We start from the raw sequence: 21,389 nt of genomic DNA, 5'->3' as shown, positions 1-21,389 counted from the left end.
CTTTTGCAGTCACTCCATTTTATTCAGCACTTTAAGAAGACAGTTCTGTATCAGACATTTAGTAATTACATATATATATATATATATATATATAAATACAGGAAAAAACACAACATTACAACCATCTGTGTAATACCCAGATGAGTGTACGTGTCAACTTAACACCCACACAAATGCCAAGTCCCAAGGTTTTTCTCGCACATTTCATTGCAAAGAGGTGACCAGTCTAAATCACCTCACCCATCACTGATTTTTCATGTTGTGGCTGATTGGTATATTCCATCGCTGCGTCTCCCCCTGAGGTGAGAAGGGATTTACACGTGAGATTGAATCCATCCACAGGAGGGAGCCGCAGAGCAGCTCATTCACTGTTGACCTCATCCAGACGCAGCAGAAACCCTTTATACTTTAAACACATCAAAGGAAACCAGACCAACAGCCACTCCCCACCACACTGCAAAATACATCGCTGAAGTGTACTCAAATTTAGCCTTCAAACACAACAGCTCAACCTGAAATGGATGCATTTCATTCACTCTGGGGATTTGAAAAGGACGAGCAATAACATGACCTCACCATAGAGATGAATAGGACAACATAGCTTCGCATTCACCAATGCAGTGAAGCAAGTCCCTTTGATGTTGAGGTGTCCATCTTAAACTTGGTATGGCCATTCGAATATAAGAAAACAATATATCTAGGCATTATGTTGACTTGAACTGACTAGGCTTGCTGGATACAGCAACTTGGATAGATTTATCAATAATTTTACCACCTGTTTGCACTGAAATGTTTCATCATTTTATTCACAGACTGGATATTGTTCATCTTCTCCAAATGTGTCTTTCTAGAGGTGTACAATCCAAGCTTCTTGTGAGTGTAGTTTTAATCAATGTACTTATTACATGCACTTTAATAATCAGGTTACAGTTGTCATTTTCCAGTAAACTACTTACAACAAAAATACTTTTTCAAAATTGAGATTTTGCTGCACAGAAAAGGGCAGCGGTTCATATTCTGAGCCATCACATTTTCAAAGTCAAACCATATACAATCTTATTTCAGCTCACTGCAATGTAAGCTCAGACACTTAATTATCACACTTCAGTGGCACAATCTGTCATTTCATTAATGCTTTTATCCCCAGGGAGGCAATTGGTTTTCTCATAACCCATCTCTTGCAGAACAGCGTCTGCAGGGCTGTGAGAGATTACCTATCAAGTCCAAGAACATTTAAATCCCCACAATTGTGTCCTCGGAACTGGCCTCTGCTCAGTTAGCGAGTCCAACCATACTTCTACTCATGTCCCACAGTTTCTTGGCTGCCTCGTCATCTGTAGCTTTGGCCATCAGCTCCTCCTCCTCGCAGTTAGCAAAGCACTTCCCCGACACTCCCTCCACCTCTGGGGAGCAGGCCAGATAGAGCGGAGTCTGAGCTCCCTCCAATGGACTTTTGAAAAAAGCCAACGAGGCGAGGTAGAACAGCGGCTTGGCCAGGAGAGGGATTTGAACATGTCTGCCTAGTCTGGTCCGCACGATGCCCGGCGTGAGAGCATTGACCGTGACCCCCGTGCCCTCGAGCTGACGCGCCTGCTCAAGCGTGAACAGCAGGTTAGCCAACTTACTCTGACTGTAACAGAAGGCTTTGTTGTAGTTGCTCTCACTATTCAAGTCATCAAAGTTAATGTGGCCATATTTGTAAAGTTTAGAGGAAACCACGACGATGCGGCTGGGAGCTGAAGACTTCAGAAGGTCCAGCAGCAGGTGGGTGAGAAGGAAGTGACCCAGGTGATTCACTCCGAGCTGCATCTCAAAATCATCCTCGGTCTTTGTGTAGGGACACTGGTAGATGCCCGCATTGTTGATAAGCACATCAATCTGGGATTCCTCCTGACAAGCAAGAGACATTTAAAACATTTCAGACTCAGTTTCAGATCTTCACAGCGATGATTAACCACACACTAGTAGCAGTAATTTTAGATTGAATTCTTCTTTGGGAATTCTTCAAAGTAAATAGTGGTAAGCCTGTCATTTTAGGGGATTTAAAATTCATTGGAGCCTAATTTTTACTGTAATTAGCTGCCTCAAGCATACATTATATCCTTCATTTGTCCTAAAAGCCATGACAATTTTATAAAATAATCATTTCATTACTTTAAGAAATAGCCAATTCCATTTAATTTGATTGGATCTTTAAGTTTGTTTAACAAACATGGATTATTTAATTCATTTAAGGTACCTTGAAATTACACAAATAGACTAATGTAAGCCACACTGAGACACCTGGTGGTTGTGACAGGGAATTGTAAGAATGTAGCAAAAAAGGGGAATTAATACAGATGCCAACAGGGGGGCAAAAAATGAGAAAAGTACATCTCAGTTTAATCAGATGTTTTATAAGAAAACATATTTAACTATGATCTCAGTTTACTAAGAGGAACACAGTGTAAAATGCCATTAAAAACAGATCAATGCAGTGGTTTGCAACAGTGCAAAATAAGAATTAAAAAGCTGTATATGTGACCTTTTTTTTTGGTCATGCTGACGTTTTCTTTTGGGAGGTACTGTAAATAATGTTTTCCAATGTTTTTTTTATAGATTGTGAGCATAGGTTCTTATGTTACCACACTGTTGGCTAGCAACTTATTTGTGGAAATTCAGCACCACAGACAGCCCCATTACAGACAACTAAAGTACCTACAGGACCTTTGAAATGGACATGATATTCAACAGCACCTAGAATGTACTGGACATCCTAGAAGGTAAATAAGCAAACAATGATCCCCACGTCTATTCCCACCTGTGTCACCTCACTTACCGTATTTATTTCCTCACAAAAATTTCGTACAGATGTGAGAGAGGCGAGGTCCAGATGTTTGATGACCACCTCCCCCTGCTCTGGACCCGCTTGCCTCTTGATGTCCTGGGCTGCATCCTCGGCGCTCTTGCGGTCCCGACAAGCCATGATGATCCGGGCACGAAGCTTCAGCAGCTCCCCTGCCACGGCCTTCCCTATCCCGCAGTTCGCCCCGGTCACTATGACTGTCTTCCCACGCATGGTGTCAGCTGGGTAGCAGAGCAGTTTGACAGCTTGCCGTCGAGGGAAAAAACGGCGCATAAGGAGCAGAACCCCACCGCCGACAACAGCGGCTATGAGCACGGAGGTGGACATAGGACCTGAGTGGGTCTGCAAGGACAGGACTGCTGAGCGTTGCGGTGTGTTGTGTATCCAAGTTACACCTTAACCCGGAAGTAATTATGTGACTGGCTTTACACTACATGTTGTATGTGTTATACAGGCCACAGTAATCTTTAAAACGACACAATTTATCGAAGGAACCGAGCTTAATTAACAGTTCAATTTGTGGAGAGTTTATTTTTTATCTTATTTTTTTATTTTGGAAATTACTTCCGGGGGTCTTTTCAGAACATAACCATGTTACACGAGATGCTAAATTTACTATTACATCTGTTTAAGAAACGTGTCCTCTTTTAAAGACAAAATAAACGCATTACACAATATATCTGATATTTTGCTTTTAGTACTAAACGTTAGCAACATGAACGGAGCTTGTAAATAAGTTCAAATTTATCATTATTATTATTTTTTTATTGGCACTAGTGTTTTGAACTCGTCTGTAGGCCTACTTTATATGAACAATCGCCAGATGGAGCTGTTGGAGCAAAAAAAAGAAGAGGTGACATAACCGCGATCCCTATTACTTTGACCAGTAGAGACGGTAAAACAGCAAGGTGGGGTTTGCAAGAGAAGTCTTGGTTGAAAAAAGTGAATAAAAAGTTATTTCAGCCATCAATATATATATTTTTTATAAAGAAAAACGAAGATGTTAGAGCATGCAGGCATGAGTGAAAACCCAACAACAATTAAACAAAATAAAAACCCAATGTTTTTTTTAATTTTTTTTTTTCCAAATCTATTTATGTAGCTTTATATATTTTTAATGTTAATCCTACAGCAGCTTCCAGCTCTTGACATAACCAATCACTGAGATGGTTCCATTGAAATTTTCTTCTTTTTTTTTTTCAAACTAATTTTGAGTTGGAGTATTCTTATACACGCACTGTGCGTGTGTGTGTATTTCCCGTTGTATATTGGATTTACATCTACTGAAATGTGCCTGGCTGTAGAATACACCCATAAACATTTAACTTGCTTAAAACAGTCTATTTATCAGCCTATTATTTCCCAATTGCTCAACACGTGAGGCACTTCAATAAATATTTCTGCGTTTCATCACAGTCCATGCCATATTATTAGTATTACTCATTTAAATGTATTGTCTAATCTAATGTGTGAGTACTATCTACAACACTAGAGAGCGACGCATGCCAGTTACATAGAACAGATTTGAGGCTGTCCAAGTTTCTTCACTTCCTTTGTTTTTTGTGTTCCTTTTTTTTTTTTGTCTTCCCAGTTGAGTAATACCCTCCGTTTATTCCATTCCTTGCGTCAGTTCCTCTGTTCGGTTTCTTCAGTAGTCTCTGAAATAGTGTTGGAGATTAAACTGCGATGCAGTGCAGGGAACAGGCTGTTACAGATTCAACAAATACGATTAAGCTCATTATATCTCGCCGCTCAAATGTTATTTAAACGACGATTTACTTAACATCCGGTTCTAGAGGAACAATGTTTCCCTTCTTTGTCCCATTTATCATTGTTTTCATCTCCTCCATTTGTAAAGGTAAGTGAGGTCTTTTCTAAGTATATCGTGTGTCTTGTTGTTGAAAACGACTTTTATAATTAGCTCCAAATATGTGGATCCTCTAATTTGGGGAGTTTCGGGAAATAGTTTTGCTTTCATATTCATGCTGATTAAATCTTTTTTTTTTTTTTTTTTTTTTTTTTTTTTAGCAAATTGTTTCAAATCTCTAATGGGCCCAAAAATCAAATTGCTAAAACTTTCCGAATTCATCTAAACAGAAGCTGTAATATAACCCTCTAGGTTATAGCTCTTATTGAAGGATTTGTTCTTTAGAAATAATTTTTGGCATGCAGTTTAATATCACTATGTTTCAAGTTCTCAACGTCGGTAATGCAGCTAACAATATCCATTATTATTAGTGTCTAAAAATGTTTTGCTTCCACAAAACTCTTCAGTGAAAAACAGTTTTCTTTTCTTTAACAAGGTGAATTTGCCAGAATCCTGCATCTGTAACTGAAAATCAGCAACCCCACTAAATACTGAACCCCTGGAACTGTATGTCTTTGTTTAAATGTTGGACCACTCAGACAATGAAAGAAATTCGAAATCACTCATAATGACTTCAGTTAGTTTTATTACCAGTTTATATGATGTTAATTCAATTTTTTTTTCGGTTGCATCCATTCCGGAGTTGGTTTGAAGTTATGTCAGTTGAAGTTTTCAGTTGTTCATGTTGCCTTTCTTTATATTTCATGGACATTTGATTAGAAATCAGTGTCTTATGCCTTTTGCATTTAGTTCAATTTAAAAATAAAAAAAAATGTATATGGGTAACCAAGCCATACACTAAAAAGATAAGGAAAACATATCAAAAGTATTCACAGCAAACATTCTGGAGAATATAACATCAGCATGTGTGCAGCATTTTGTCGTTGTAGTGGGTGAAGTGAAGCAAATTTGAACAACTTTACTCTCTCTTCCTTCCAATGACTAGTAGACAAGTTTAATTAATTGGTCTTTCCTTTATTTGGAATTTTGGACTTTGTACCTTCACCTCCATGGGCCTGAAATGAGAGAAAATGTCTTATTGATGGTGCTCACAAGTGCAGGATAATCTTCTGAAAAGCAACTAACTCTAAAACAAGTGCAACGAGCTAAAAAAATGAAACCAAAAAGCTTGTTGTGCGCTGTGTGATATTGTAAATGTCACGATTACCCAGTGGAAACCCAGACAGTAAAAAAGGGATGCTTATTCTGTGTTTTTTTTTTTTTTGTCACATGTCTTGATATAGTTCCCGATCTATTTTGGGGCCTCAGACTTCGGAAAGCATGAGAAAGGTCCATCATGGATGGTTACTGTGCACACATGCAATGACTCTAGAGATTAGAGACTTGCTTCAAACCAGATGTGGAACAATGCTGTGCATGTTTCCATTCATTTAGAAAAATGGATGCTTGGCTTTGTGATGTGTGACTGTTGTTTGTGATTTCTACACATCTACTCATCTCCCCATAATGTTGACGTGGTAATAAAGTGTGATGCTGCTGTTGATTGTGGAGCAGCACCAGGAAAGTGTTGCGTCACTCTCATTAGACATTGACCCAAACCCTTTTTACTGATAATCACTGACGAATTGATTACTTTACTTTATTACTTTATTTTTGTTTGTTTCTGACTCTCCAGTGAAGAATGCAGGAAAAGACAACAGAAATTGTACATTTGTACATACAATTGTAATTGTTAAAAGGGGGAACTGCTTGCTTGGTTCTTTCCAGTGGTAACAAATCTTCACCAGAGTCCCTTGAGAGCTGGACAACAAGCAAAAACTAAATAAATACAAAAAAAATAGATTATTGTTGAATGGAGTGAGGCAATCTGTTTCCATATTCTTATTCTTATCTGAAAAAATAATCAAAGTATTTTAAACTTTATCTTTTCCTGCAGGCCAGCATGACAACACCTGCAACGTTTTCCCGAAAGATCAGTACATTGAAGTGGGATCCAGCACCGAGATATTCTGCCAGACTTCATGTGTAAATGGCAAAGTTTTCTGGACACTGAATAACGAAAAAAAGGACGAAAGCCTGTCAAAAACCATCAACTCCACGCACACGGTCTTCTTACTGAGAAACTTCACTTCCCCCAGTGCGACACTGCAGTGTCACAGTGCTCATAAGCAGGTCCTTGGAGGCACCATCATAAGAGCATACTGTAAGAAGTCATTTCATTATATTCTGTTTATTAACATGGCCTTTGACTCCTGCAGTGAGAGGAAAAATATGTCCCTAATTACCGGTATTTTTAAAAAAAATTTGTTTTCAGCAAAGCCCAGCAATATATCATGCCACTTACATTACAAAAGTCAAGAGGATGTCGGTGTCCCGGGTCACTTCACATGCAGATGGGAGAATCAGATCAATCCTTCAGTGAAAATAAACTACACAGTACTTTACGCACAGTAAGTTTCGTACCTTCTTCATTTTCAATTCAATCCAATTCAAGCCAATTAGAATCCAATTTAAAGTAATACGATCATGGATTTGATCAAATAATTAATGCACTTCTTTGTCTTTTCATCAGTATTTAAAAGAAAACTTTTCTTTTTCAGGCCCTCCTCTGTAAACAACTGGAGTGAGATCTGCATGTCAAATGTACCACAGTGCACATCTAAAGATGACAAGTTGGAAAGAGTTATCAAAATATTCTGGTCAAACAAATTCACTGTTATTATTAGAGCTGAAACTGCTGCTTGGGAGGCTGACTCCGACCCTTATGAGTTTTACTCTTCCCACATATGTAAGAAACATAAAACAAATTTAGCATATTTTTTGTATATATATATATACATATATATATATATATATATATATATATATGTGTGTGTGTGTGTGTGTGTGTATATATATATATACATCTTCTCAGGATGTTGAAATAATTGTCTTCTCCCAGGGAAAATTAACTACCCGGAAGTAGCAGTAACTGCCTTCTCTGAATATCTGTTGGTTAAGTGGAAACTTAACCAAGGACAAGGACGGGTGCCAGAAAAGCGTCACTGCCAAGTTAAATACACCAAGGTAAGAACATTTATGACAGCCATTGGAAAATAATAATAGAGAGCAGCTGTGAAACCAGTTGAAAATGGTGCATTTTAAACTAATTACGGATTACAGATCTAATAAAATGGGGCGATGCTTCCGGTCTTTAATCAGCCTTAAAGGACAGATATCTCTTCATTCCACATTCAGCTCATCTGGTTGCCCAAATCAGTCAATCTACAGAGTGACTGCAGGATCTGCACCCAGTTATCTAAATTGGCCATGTTCTTTCTTGACTGCTGTGCCTCCCCGTTGTCTAGATGACATTCCTGAGAATGAAAACTGTCCAGACTTGTTTCATTTGAGGTTCTATGTTGGTGAAATGAGCTACCAAATGGTATCGGAGCAGGGTGCTCCTCTACCTTCAAAAATCTCTTGAAGATCCATACCTTCTTTACTTACAACTCTTACACCTTGGACATGCCAAACCTGAGCCTACTGTGTACTTTATACCTGTTCTACTTTTACTTTTTAGCTTGATTTTTTTTTTACACAGTAGGAAGTCACTTTGGATAAATGTGTTAGCTAACTTATTAAATTTATCTAATTCAAATGTACTATAGCATAAGCCCAAATCATAATCCCTTACCTGTCAGAAAGGCTAGATGTGAAACATTTGAGACGCATGTGACACATTTTAGCCACAGGTGCCAAGATGTCATTGCGGTTGGGGTTATAAGGTTATTCCTAATAGTTGAGACAAAGTGATGAAAAATGTCACACGAGATGCTTGAAATATGTTCACATGACTGTGCATTCTGTAATTTAAAAGTTGTGTTTTGTGTTGGTTAAACAGCCTTTTTGTTAATTGCCTTGGTACCAACACAAATGATAGATATATAACACTGTTTTCTGAATTGTCATGAGACTGGGTGAACACATCTTCTTTTTAGTTGCACATGCTGCTACTACCAAAGAATTGTACTAAAAGACAAGTATAACATGTAGAAAATTGTTTTTTGTTCGTATTTGTTGTCTCCATTGAGGATAAAAAGGTGGAAAAGCTACTATCACTTGATTTAGATTCTGCCAGTGCTTTAAGAAATATCTCTTGTGACTGATTCATTGACTGATTGATTCATTTTTTTTGTCTTTTCTGTTCAAGGCTTCATTGTCTAAAGGAGACACATCAAAGGTAAGTAAAACATTGTTTTCTTGGCAGATTTTTGAGAATTTGATAGCTATAAGATGAATAATAACTATATTTGTCAGTGTGGCAACAGAATTGTCAATTAGTTGATAGAATATTGTTACTGCAACGTGTAGATTTCTGATTGCAGCAACGCAAAGAATGCATGAAATGCAGGTTTCATGACCAAATCTTTATTTATCTTTTGTAGATAATAACATAGAATATAGTTAAGATGTACTCAAACATTCATATTTGTATATTGTTTGCTTTCATTAGTTCAGGAAATCTTAACTTAAGAAAATTAATATCAAATATATTAAGATTCAACTGACTGGCAAAGACTAAAGTTCAAAGATTACATAAAGTTACAGTTTAACGACATTCCACACAAAGTATTTTCAAGCATGCATTCCAAAATGAATACACTGTGTATCGGTAGGATTGATAATAATTACATATTCAGATAAACCAGTCTCACCTGTTTCTCATCTCACATAGGTGCAAGGGAAATTTTAGATTACTAACTTGTTAACTATCTGATATTTAGGTTGATTTAGCATAAAATACTTAATTCATTCCTTGCTTCAGTTCCTCTGTTCAGTTTAATTTGTTCATGATAGCTTAAGAGAGGTACAGTATATTGTAGTCAAATTCAAATCTACAATTAGATTAAGCGGGTTTAGAAGATGGATGGATAAGTTTCTTTCACTAGTAAATCAGTATGAGCAATTTTGTAGTCTACCAGTGTTTCTGCCAATAGCTCCTAAGACATCCCAGGCTCAGTGGGAAGAGAAAAACATCTCATTTAAAAGACAAAAAAAGAAAAGGAAAATTGCTACATTTACAAAGATTGACACGTAAGGCTTAGTTTGCCTCTTTCATTTAGTGTAGGACCAAGTGATGACTCAAATTTTAATTTCGATTTTGACTTTGATGCAATTATGAAAACAGTGCAACTAATGCATTACAATGCAAATAATCATTGGGCAGCGTGCCATGTTGCTTGTGTGATACTTTAAATACAGTGCACCACTACGTCACAGAGACATAACCCACACTTCAAGCTTGGCAGAATTTATTTAGATTTAGAACTTTTCCATATCATTATTTGTTTTCTATTGTGTATTTCTCACTTGCCCGTTCATTTTCATTCATTTATTTAAATTTTCTTGCTTTTGTTCAAAGTTAAAAGTCATGTTGTTAAACTGAAGCACATGTGTTAAAATTTATTGAAAAAAAAGTTATGTTCTCAAATCAATTAATGCATGTGTTTGATAATCAGTGACTTCAGTATCAGTTCAAATAATCATGATTATGTTTTTTCCCCAATAACCGTGCACCCCTGAGTTATAATTTGAATTTGGCATTTCTAACCAAAAGCCTTGTTTTCCACGATAGGTTCTCGATCAGTATCTATATTCTGAAGGGCCTTGGAACACCACCATTGAAGAAGTGGAATCCTGCATGAACTACAGCATTCGGATGCGATGTGCCTTAGACAATGCCCCTTGGAGCAACTGGAGCCCAGAGACGACACTTCTGACCAAATTAAACAGTAAGAGCAGTGCTGGCTCAAAATGGCGTGCAAGAATGTTGAAGTCCGTGTATTTTGCATCCTTCTAAATAATCACATTGTATGTTTGACTGTGATTGAAAATTGGTATTAGTGACTGACAGTATATAAGGCCAGTGCGATGACATTTCTCAAGACATTTATTTTAATACAGAAATTAGGTTTAACTGTTAAGGCTTCGATATGAAGTACTGATGTACAGGTTGGCTGCAAGAATAATGTGGTCAAGGGTTAAGAGAATGTTTGCTAATCAGTGCTTATTTTCTACTTTGAAACACAAGAAGTACAAATCCTGATTCTTCAAACCAGATAGGTTTTGTTTGGCTGATGTTTCAAGTTTATCATGAAAGAAAGCAAGTTGCCTCTGTTGCAACAGCTAACAACCCCTCTAAATAAGTTCATGAAAATCAGTTGTCGTGCACGCTGAAATGAAGAGCACACAGTAAGTCTAACTGATAATATGGATTTGTCCAGTGACTACTGACAAAGATCAGCTGACAACAAGGAAGAGTTCTTGTGATGGCATGGAGAGACAGCTGGTAGGAGGGAATACACAAGGGCACATTCATGGGTTAGCTTCAAGTTTGTCTGTACTTCGTCATGCTTGGAGCATGCTGGAGACACCCAAAATATATAAACAGCTCAATAAATTAGAATATTGTGAAAAAGTTCAATATTTTTTGTCACTCATTTCAAAAAGTGAAACTAAAATATTCTATAGATTCATTACACATAGAGTGAAATATTTCAAGACTTTGTTTCTTGTACTTTTGACGAATATGGCCCCATAATCTACCAGTATGGGGCGGAATGTTTTGGAATTCAAAATGGGAAGAATGCAAAAAGGGCTTCAATCCCACCAGTTTCCAGGAGGCAAAAGGAGATCAAGGTCCTCGTTCAGGAGAGGAGATAACTTAGGAAGCGGTGGACCAAATGTCCTGAGGTTTTCTCATAAGAACAGCATGGGAGAAGAGGACCATACCCAAAGCTTGGCGTAGGGCAGGTGGGGTCCTGATCCCAAAAGAGGAAAATGCAGTGGACATCAGCTAGTTGCACCCAATTTCCCTGCTGAGTGTGGAGGGCAAAGTCTTCTTTAGCAGAGAACTGCTCAGAGAATGGTCGAGTACCTGAAAAGAAACTAGTACATCCATACAGAAGGCGGGAATATTGGGTTTTTCTGGGTGCCTAGAGCATTCCAGCATGATCTGGCATCAGATTCAACTGGCAAAGCTGGAGAAAACGTATCTCAGTGCCCCCTCAAATAGGGGAATAGGACCCTCCAGCCCCTCCAGCCCTTGGGACATTTGTCACTTGACAACAAGACAGCTCTTGTGATTAATTGGGCATGGGATGCAACGCCTTTGGTGAGGGTGTACAGTGTGAGTGGCCAAAACACCCCAGGGAACTAAAGGAACACTACTCATGATGTATCCCGACATTTCCTAAATTTAATATTAAAGGATAACTGCGGTATTTTCAACATTAAGCCTCTTTTCTGAGTCGTCTGCAATGTTTTAGAACCCCCCCTCACCGCTTTTTTGATGTTTACTGCTGTCTCCGGTATTTGCCTAATTTTGATTCATCTCAACCTGCTTCAGAATGGCAAGTCATGTGCATGTCTAGAAAGGTCCGTAAAAGCACAATAAACGTCCATTTTCAAAATCATCAACTCACCGGAGTGGTTACTGGTGTGCACTGGTAATCCATATCAAATTTCGTTGCGAAAAGTTGCTTCTGTCTTAGGTAGTATTTTTATGCGTGTGTGTGTGTGTGGGGGGGTTGTATTTTTATTTTAGCATTATATGTATAATATTTATTTATATATTTAGGAGGTATGTGCAATGGATATCCAAATGGGGTAGAATTACTGATGATGGGATGATAGAATCAAGAGGGAGGGTTGTGTGCACTAAATGGTTGTCTGCTATGGCTATGGCTGTAGGCAAACTAGGCTACAGTGTATCTATGTTTACATGTTTCCTTGTTCAGCATATATTGTATGTGTCTTGTGTGTTCCCTCTGTGGTACCTAAGTTGTGTCTAAGTCTTGTTCGTTCATTGTAAATCACACCTTCTCATGCCCACGCAAAATTTCTCTCCTGTAGAGACAATAAAGGCGAATCTTATCTTAACTTGTTGGGAGTATATCTGCTGAGATCTGTCACAATCTCTGTTGGTTGTATTAGGAATGTTACAGCAGTAAAATGTAACATTAAGATCGTCATCCTGATGATTAAAAGAGAAAAACAACTCACAGTCTCTCATGTTTTCAGTATTGGGCAACAATGAAGAAACAGAATAATTGATGCAATGCTTAAAACAACCTTCTTATCAACAACTTTGCTCTAGTGGATCCAGGAGAATTAGTATGGTTAGTAGGAATGGAACTAATATGAATAAATAATTGTATGCATTATTTTCCTACATACTATCTGTGCTATGTGGAGATATTGGAAGCTCTGAGAGAAAGTAAACTTAATTCATGAGATTGAAATCTGATTTAAACTGCGGGTTGGGACTTGAAAAGGAATCTTGTGACTCACCAAAGCCTCTCCAAAGCCCGGATCAGTTTAATTACAGGTGCTACAAATGCAACACTTAATAGTCTTCAAGCACGCAATCTAGTTCAACAAAAAATGACCGGATCACCAAAAACTGGGGGATGGTCACAGTTGTTTGAAGTAGTTGCTATCAACTCGAGGTTTCTTTGACTTAAGTGATTCTGCTCTCACTTTACTTGGCTGTCGTCCAGAATAATCTGTTATCAGTCATGTGTCTGCTTGTTTATTCCAGTGCGATTCTTTCAACATGTTTTATCCTTTTCCAGAGAAGCATGTCATGCTCCACCTTTGGAGAAAGGTGACTGAACTAGGAAAAAATGGAAAGAGGAAAGTCCGTGTCATGTGGATGGTAAGGAATTGTCTTACGACCTTTAATAGGAATTTTGTTTTTTTTTAATTTTACATTTTAATTTGTAAACTTATAATTTAGCTGTTTAACTACTTGTTTCTGCTTATTTGTCTTTGTGCTGAATACTTCTCCATAGGATATTCCTTCAACATGTAAAGAAACCATGAACTACACCATCAAACAGATTCCACTCATGACTGGAAATTATACTTCCACTTCATGTAGCGGCTCGACTTGTGATGTTGATGTGGACCAACATGCACACAGAATAAATCTCACAGTTTCCCATGATGAAGTGTTTACAGAGGAGTCAATTTATGTTCCAGCCATTGGAGAAAGTGAGTTTTATTGCTATTGATTTTGCATTCTTAAGGAGAAACCGTAGCTAAAGTGCTCTGATGCATCTCATCAGTTTGACCTAAGCAGTTTTTCCTCCATTTCACTTTATGTCATTAGCAGGCCTCCCTAAGGTTACTGACATCCAAACCTCAAATGATGAAGGCGTCATTGCGGTGAGCTGGAAGGCGCCTATTCCACCTGTCAGAGGTTACATGATTGACTGGACCCAAAATGGAATTCAATACTATTGGAGGGAGAGCAGTTTCACCAATACAACGCTGGATGGTAGGTTAGAGAATAGTTGTTGAAAGGTTAATTGATGTCACATAGAGTGATAAAAGTTGAATAGATAAAACATTACAACATGGAGTGAGCAATTATGAGTTTAAACTTGTTATATAGGCAGATCAGTTAATGCTATTGAGAGAAGAAGGTAATGGACTCATTAGTGGGGTTAGACTAGACCTTAAACGCTACTGTGTAATGCATTTCTCAGAAAGATGCTATTTCAAAAAAGCTTTAGAGAGCTGTGATTCATCATATGCTACGGTCTGCTTCTTGCTGTCTTCCTTGACCCCCTCAGCTCAAACAAAGGGACAGCTGTGGGCCATGTTGGCCTGTTTATGCCTGACATCAAAATTAGTTCTAGACGATCTGATCACACACAAATGTGATGCCCATCTGGACTGCAAGTACTGCCTACACAGCAATTGGTTTCTGCTAATTTAGCACCAAAGTCAGATATGTCCACATGACTTGAATTTTCAAAAAGCCTATTGAGATAAGTACAAGTGTGCTAAATATCTTTGGCAGTTTGGTTCAGCTGGAACAAACACGGGGCAAGGGATAGACCCTGTTATTGCTAGTGCCTAGCCGATTGATAAAAGGACCCAAGAGCAGACGCTGTACGACAGGTGTTGTAGCTGGCTGTGGTGCAGAGGTTCTGAGTCCGCAGTGGGGTGAGCAGGCTGGTAGGTACACCAGGTAGATGAGGCTGGAGGATAATGGTGGCGACCGCATGGAATGTGAAGTCTCGGGAGCCAGAGCAAGGGAAACGATGAAGGATGACTGGAAAGCAAGGAGGTTTTTTAGCAAAGAGAACACATGTAAGAGCCGGATTATCCCACTGTGAAGTGAGACAATCTGGCGAAGTCTGGTTGCTCCTGCAGGTCCTTAAGAGGAAGCCTTGATGAGTGCAGATGAAGGACATCTGTGTGTAAGCAAGAGCTGACCAGACTCCACCCTGGACTTCCCGGAACCTGCTCCACCCCACCTAGAGCACAGAAACCAAAACGAACACCACAGCAAGCATGATTGTGACAGACCCAGTCTGTGTCATTTCGATTTCAGAAATTCAATGCCTCCCGCCATTGAATTACTACACATTTGATAGAAAAGAATTGAAGTGATGAACATACTTATGCAGATAAAACAGAAGAATATTGTCTGATATCTAGTGGTTACTTGAGACACATTCTGGTGCCTGGGATCACACTCAGAGCTGTGACATTAACCCTCTGAGGTCTGGGATCACGCCGGCGTGATCAGATCGCATGACGTCATTACGGCTCAGACCCCAGAGGGTTAATGCTAGTTTTGACCAATCTCCAACTCATGTACTGAGGAAAATCCCTTGTTGCCTCACTGTAACTTGTAATTTTCTTTCCCTCTTTCCTGAAGACCTCCTGGATAAAAAGCCATATAATATCACAATAACTCCCATCCTTGATGATAGGACCGGTCACAGCACACAAGCCCTTCAGATATGCTCCCGAGTTGGAGGTGAACTTTTCAAATAATTTTTTTTTAATGAGTCTGAAACTGTGTTATTTTATCATGCTTTACCAAACACAATTTTAAAATCTTTTTACTTCAGATCCAGGACATGTTGAAATCAAAGATGTTCAATTTTACGACAAAAGTGCCAATGTGAGCTGGGAAACAAAGTCCCACGATGCATGTAGTGGAGCTGTAATCAGTTACATGGTTTTCTACAAGGACCAAAATGGACAACTCAGTAAGTTAACTGCAGACTTGTATGAGATTTGCACTTTTGCTTTAATGCCATATTACTGATTAATTTCTGTGAAATGGTTTCTTCTAGATGTTACTGTGGATGGCAATTACGTCTTTTTGAAAGATCTAACTCCAGACACTCAATACACTGTCTATGTTGAAGCCAAGGCTCACACTGGAAAAACCAGAAGTAAGGAAAGGATCTTTAGAACCACATTATTTGGTGAGTAATCAGTTAGGACTTCAAATATAAAAAATACATATTTGAAACATTTCTTTGCCCTTTAACTGTAAGTACAGCTGAAGACAATGATAAATGTATTTACTTGCTGTGCTTTCCGGCAACAAGATGACAAAGGCAGGACTTCTCGTAGAAGTAGGGCTGCAGAGTGTAACCATTCAGTTTCACACAGTTGTCACCCTCTAATGAGTCTGAAACCTCAAAAAGACACAGCCAAGTGTCCCCTGCTATGGAACCTGTCAAATCAACAGTGAGAATTCAGATCTTGAAAAACAAGAGAGTTTTTCTCAGAGCACCTTTCTTTTTCTAACTTTTGGCTCATCACAAAAAGAAATGACCACTTGATAAAAGGCCTGAAAAATAACCAACACTACAGTTGTCTCTGAAACTGGTGGGGTCGCATTATGCTTTGGGCTTTCTCTTTTTTTTGTGTGTGTTACATTGCTTTTTGTGCTTGTAAATGTTCACCAAAATGACTAAGCCTATAGTGCACTCTAAAGCAAGTTTTTCCCAGAAGACGCTGGATGGCTTGTAATGTCTTGTTTGCACACAGTATCCCAACAAACACATTTGAATATTGCCTGTTCTATTAGATGTTTAAAAAAAAAAAAAGAAGATGACGCTGTTGTTTAGAATGATAATGACACTTTAGAATAAATTGATTGAAAATGTAAAACAGTACCATGTTCAATTCAGTCAGTTCATGGAGAGATTTTTGTCAAAAAGCAAAAGCATTATTATGTAAAAGAGCATTACTGAATCAATTATTCACACCTTCCTTCTACACACTCTCAGACCATTTGCACAATTGCTTTGAGGAGCTGCTACATTTAAGAGCCACTCCAAACCTATTAGCCTTACAAAGATATTTTTATTTTATTTTTTTATAAACTGGGGTTATGGGAAGTACTTAGGTAGTTGATTAGCACAGTTACATGCACAGCTTGATCATTTAACTAGACATGGTCCTTGTAACAGTATACCTTCACGGGAGTCTATTCATTGACTGAAGTATGGCCGATGATCTGATGCTGTGGACAAAGCTGAGAAGTTTTTTTGCGTCACTTTTGCATCAGAGAGATGTTTACTTTGTCACTATATTTTCTTAACTCTACATGTCCTCACATGCTTCATTGCATTTCTCATTTCCTTGGGGCTATGATGACAAGAATCAGTCCTTTTTAACAAATCGATGAGATGTCATTTCATGATAAAAGTATTAAAATTTGAAAAGTATCAAAGTTTGAAAAAGTAATGGCATATCACATCCTCGCTTTTAGGACTGTAATACCGAAACCAAGTGGTAGAAATGGCTATGGTAGCAATGCAGTCCAAGTTGCAACACCGTGTCACAAAACAGATCGCATTGATGCTCCTCCCAAGTGCAGCGCCATATAGAATAGAATAGAAAAATACTTTATTCATCCCCCAATGGGGGAAATTCAAAGTGTTATATGTTACATATTCGATACAAATGTTTCCATTTCCAAATGTCCAGAGGACAGAAAAAGACAGAAATCTTTGCGGAAGTCACAGTAATTCATAGCCTGTAAGTTTTTTTTATGTATATAACAGGCAGAACAAAAATTTATTTAAAAAAAATGTTTTGCAACATTAAAAAGTTATAAGCTCAGGGCTGCTGGATTAAAGTTGTATGAAAAATCCTTTAGCTTCCAAAAACGTTTCCCTGTGGAATACATTCCTTTGGTAACAGGTCGACAAAATACTGCACTGCCATATAGAACTTTTTTTGTGAAAAAAGAAAGAAAAACTTATGTCCAGGAGTACTACATACTACTAACTAGAACTACATACTGCTCTGTGAAATGTCTCATCATTTGTGTTTAGTATACTACTGCAACATCCTTAATGTCCCTTTCAACAGATCCAAGACTCATTATAGTGCTCAGCATCTGTGGAAGCATCATCATACTCCTTGTGTTGTCTCTTGGACTGTTCTGCGTCATTCAGTAAGTTTTAGTCTTTGGTTGTCACTGATGAGAAAATAAATCCTTAAACCAGGACGTTTCATGTCACGATGTTTTTAATATTCATGTGAACAAAATCTCAAGAGAAATACATATTTCTAATTAATGTTTCCAATGTTTTAATCTGATTTTAGGTGGAAGAAATGTAGCAAGAAGCCAGTACCAAATCCAGGCCACAGTTCTGTGGCGACGTGGCTGTCGCAGAGTCAACAAAAGGTGAACACAGAATTTACTTGAATAATTTACATCCATTTTAACTTGGCTAAAGGAGTGAGAACATTCAGTTGTTTGTGATCAGAGGGTGAATAATCCATGGCTTTTTGCGTTGTGTACATGGTGGTCATGGAATAAGTATGTAGTATTAAAGCATTATTCAGTATTCTGAGAGTTTTTACTCGCAAGTTTTCCACATTGTGTTTTGTTTAAATCATTTACTGTAGATGAACAAGGATGGATACCTAACTGAAATATCCCATCCATCCATCCATTATCTATACCGCTGAATCCGTCGATCGGGTCGCGGGCGGGCTGGAGCCTATCCCAGCAGTCAATGGGCGAGAGGCGGGGTACACCCTGGACAGGCCGCCAGTCCATCGCAGGGCCACATAGAGACAAATGAGACAAACAACCATGCACGCTCACACTCACTCCTAAGGACAATTTAGAGATGCCAATCAACCTAACATGCATGTTTTTGGACAGTGGGAGGAAGCCGGAGTACCCGGAGAGAACCCACGCATACACAGGGAGAACATGCAAACTCCACACAGAAAGGCCCCAGCTGGGTGTTGAACCTGGAACCTTCTTGCTGTGAGGCCTGAAATATCCCATTTATGTAAATACTTACATATTTCATTTAGTGGTGAAAATGCCTTTAGCCAAGTTGGCCATGTGTCTCAAGGGGAACTTATGCTTGAATATTAGAGCTTCCAACACAACCTTGTACCAACATAGCTTCTCTGTAGCCTTACATACACCTGCAAATGTAGACTATGGCACCTGTGACTGGTCCACTTTGTATGGCATATTTTCAGAGCAAATTACTTTGCTAAAATACAGTGTCCCTGTGGAACGAATAAAAACATCAGATATACTAGGCTGTAAGTGTATTAGGATATATGTCCTAATAATATATGTCCTCAAAAGCAGGTACAAAAGCATATGCTTTTTCATTCTCACTCAGAGAAAATACAACTAATGTCTTGATAGAAGTTTAACTCTGCAAATATCACTTTTATAAAGAACAGGTTTCATGTCCTGAACAGCACATAATGTCTTTTTTTTCCTTTTCCACACTTTCTATGTGTTTCAGGATGTGTGCCCCTTCCAACCGTACAATAATCCATCTGACGGCCTGGTTGAACGAGTCTACACAGAGGAAACTCATGAAGCATTCATCTCTTCAATAGCTGCAGATTCTAATGGTAATACAGCCATGGAACAAACACAGGAATACTCTGACTCAACTATGACTCATGTGTCAGCGGTGGAGAAAAACAGGCAAGCTGAACATGCAGAGACACACTTCAAATCTTCCCCTGGAGAATCCGCAGCATTCCTTTCCACAGAAAGTAGACCTGTCAGTCCATATCGAAGTCAGTCTTTTGTGGAAAGTCCAGTGCCTAGGACCTCGAAACAGCGTAAGCAAGCTTCAGGTAAACAGCCAGAGAAAACAACAATGAAGACTATATACGTCAGTTTGGACATGTTTGAACCAGCTGATGTTTGGTGACCCTGATGGAAAGAAACAGACTTTGGTCAGGATGATTCAGCTCTGAATTAGACTGCCGTGACAAGGCAAACTGGAATGATAATTTGTTTAGCGCTGATGTTATTTACTGCACAGTGTGGATACAGTCATCCAAACATTTACAATGCCATGCGAAAGCCTTGTCACCCTTAATTTGCATTTATTTTTCTTCCAAGGAGCCAGACTGTCTGGTCATCTTTGGAAGTGGTCTTAAGCAGTAGTTCCAAATGACCATTTTCATAGACGTGGGGTTTTTTTTGGTCTGTTTGTTAAGCCACTTAACACTGACCTATAAATCATTTAAGTATTAAAAGGTACCTAACTTAAGTGATAAACCTATGTTCTTTCTACACATAACAGACAACTTAGCAAAGAACCTATTTTAGACTGTATCTTTAGGCATTTTATTACTAGCAGCCTGTCACAAAGACACACAATTTGTTCCCATTTCTTTAGTTGCATCTATGAAAAATGCCAAAGATAACACAGTTTGACAGACATAGTATTTTTTACTCAAAAAGGGTGATTCTTGGAATATGTCAGCATGGTGTGCAGTGGGTCTTTTCAACATTTTAGGGAAGTGGAGAGCAAAAGAGGATGTGTCAGGCCTAAAGAAAAAAGTATCTACAACAGATGAACAGTATCTGAAACATGCGTTGGGCCCTTCAGTTGATCCATCTACTCTTCCCTGAAACCTAATCAGAAATGGTCTCCATGGAAGGGTGGCTGTCAAGAAGCCATTCTTAAGCAAGGGAAACAGGGAAAAAAGGCTGAGATATCCCAAATGACACAAGAAGTGGACGGAAAATCAGTGGCAACAGGTCTGATGGAGGGATGAATCCTCCCCAGAGCCCGGACGTCAATAATATTGAAGCAGTGTGGGATCATCTCGACAGAGAACGGAACAAAAGGCAGCCAACATCCAAAGAAGAGCTTTGGGATGCCCTTCAAGAAGCCTGGAGAACTATTCCTGAAGACTCCTTAAAGAAATGACAAGAGGGCTTGTCTAAAAGGCTTCAGGCTGTGTTGGAGAATAAATATGCTCATACCAAATATTGACTTTCAAGCTTCTTTAAATTGTACAAACTCTGTTTTTGCATTGTATACTATATTGACATTTATGTTTGCACATGTTTCAGTAAAATTGCTGCACTTATTTCCAAACAGTAAGAAATGAGGGATGGCTCAAGACGTTTGCACAATACTGCACATTTTGTTTAGCAACAGCAACATGTGCATTCACATCATGCAGCCGAGGCTGACCTGATGCAAAATGTGCTGTCGCGCAGTCTGTATCATTTAACCCCATAACCGTGCTGTGACATTTTACTGTAAAGCTCAAATATTAAACATCAAATATTGTGGTATTTTACTGATTTTATTTAAACCAATCCTCTCCTGTTGTTTCCTCTTTTTTTTCATGGCCGTATTGTTATAAAGGTGTAAATCTGATACCACATTGTTTCACTTTTAACAGATGCATGCACTTTTCAAGTAAACATCAACTAACATGTAAGAAATGGTGTCCAGATGTTTTGAGCCGGATGAGTGCAGAACAACAGTATAATTAAGAACATAAGTGTTGTTGTTGTCTGAGAACTAAATGTTTCAGTGCACTGCTTGTTGGCTGTTAGAGAAGGCAAAGTAAGAAAGGATTTACAAACTTTTTAGGGAGATAATT

At 38.5% G+C, this 21,389-nt stretch overlaps 2 protein-coding genes across 4 annotated transcripts; one reads left to right on the top strand and one right to left on the bottom strand.

The window, feature by feature from the left end:
• Positions 1-778: 778 nt before the first annotated feature.
• On the bottom strand, positions 779-3,235 carry rdh14b (retinol dehydrogenase 14b). Its single transcript, XM_075458625.1, has 2 exons — positions 2,819-3,235; positions 779-1,890 (listed from the first exon to the last, which is right to left on the bottom strand). The coding sequence occupies exons 1-2, from the start codon at positions 3,170-3,172 to the stop codon at positions 1,273-1,275; spliced, it is 972 nt and encodes a 323-aa protein (XP_075314740.1). The 5' UTR covers positions 3,173-3,235; the 3' UTR covers positions 779-1,272.
• A 1,231-nt stretch (positions 3,236-4,466) lies between these two features.
• LOC142375122 (interleukin-31 receptor subunit alpha-like) lies at positions 4,467-21,160 on the top strand. Of its 3 annotated transcripts, XM_075459048.1 has the most exons (17): positions 4,467-4,703; positions 6,610-6,876; positions 6,988-7,123; positions 7,274-7,461; positions 7,615-7,739; positions 8,866-8,895; positions 10,291-10,447; positions 13,292-13,374; positions 13,511-13,712; positions 13,831-13,998; positions 15,394-15,495; positions 15,590-15,730; positions 15,818-15,952; positions 17,856-17,940; positions 18,093-18,174; positions 18,661-18,793; positions 19,271-19,361. In XM_075459048.1, the coding sequence occupies exons 1-16, from the start codon at positions 4,649-4,651 to the stop codon at positions 18,748-18,750; spliced, it is 2,046 nt and encodes a 681-aa protein (XP_075315163.1). In that variant the 5' UTR covers positions 4,467-4,648; the 3' UTR covers positions 18,751-18,793; positions 19,271-19,361. The 3 variants fall into 3 exon arrangements, with proteins under 3 accessions (XP_075315163.1, XP_075315162.1, XP_075315161.1); XM_075459047.1 differs by lacking the exon at positions 18,661-18,793 and having other exon boundaries at positions 13,834-13,998; positions 19,271-21,160; XM_075459046.1 differs by lacking the exon at positions 18,661-18,793 and having other exon boundaries at positions 19,271-21,160.
• Positions 21,161-21,389: the final 229 nt, after the last annotated feature.

Source organism: Odontesthes bonariensis, chromosome 24 (genome assembly GCF_027942865.1).
Source record: "Odontesthes bonariensis isolate fOdoBon6 chromosome 24, fOdoBon6.hap1, whole genome shotgun sequence".
Lineage (NCBI taxonomy): Eukaryota > Metazoa > Chordata > Actinopteri > Atheriniformes > Atherinopsidae > Odontesthes > Odontesthes bonariensis.
This window is presented reverse-complemented; position numbering and strand designations above follow the sequence as displayed.

Coding starts and splice junctions, on each gene's coding strand:
- rdh14b (XM_075458625.1), bottom strand. CDS start 3,172: ATGTCCACCTCCGTGCTCATAGCCGCTGTTGTCGGCGGTGGGGTTCTG. Junction 1,891..2,818: donor TTTGTGAGGAAATAAATACG/GTAAGTGAGGTG, acceptor CTTGCTTGTCAG/GAGGAATCCCAGATTGATGT.
- LOC142375122 (XM_075459046.1), top strand. CDS start 4,649: ATGTTTCCCTTCTTTGTCCCATTTATCATTGTTTTCATCTCCTCCATT. Junction 7,740..8,865: donor GCCAAGTTAAATACACCAAG/GTAAGAACATTT, acceptor TTTCTGTTCAAG/GCTTCATTGTCTAAAGGAGA. Junction 8,896..10,290: donor CTAAAGGAGACACATCAAAG/GTAAGTAAAACA, acceptor TTTCCACGATAG/GTTCTCGATCAGTATCTATA.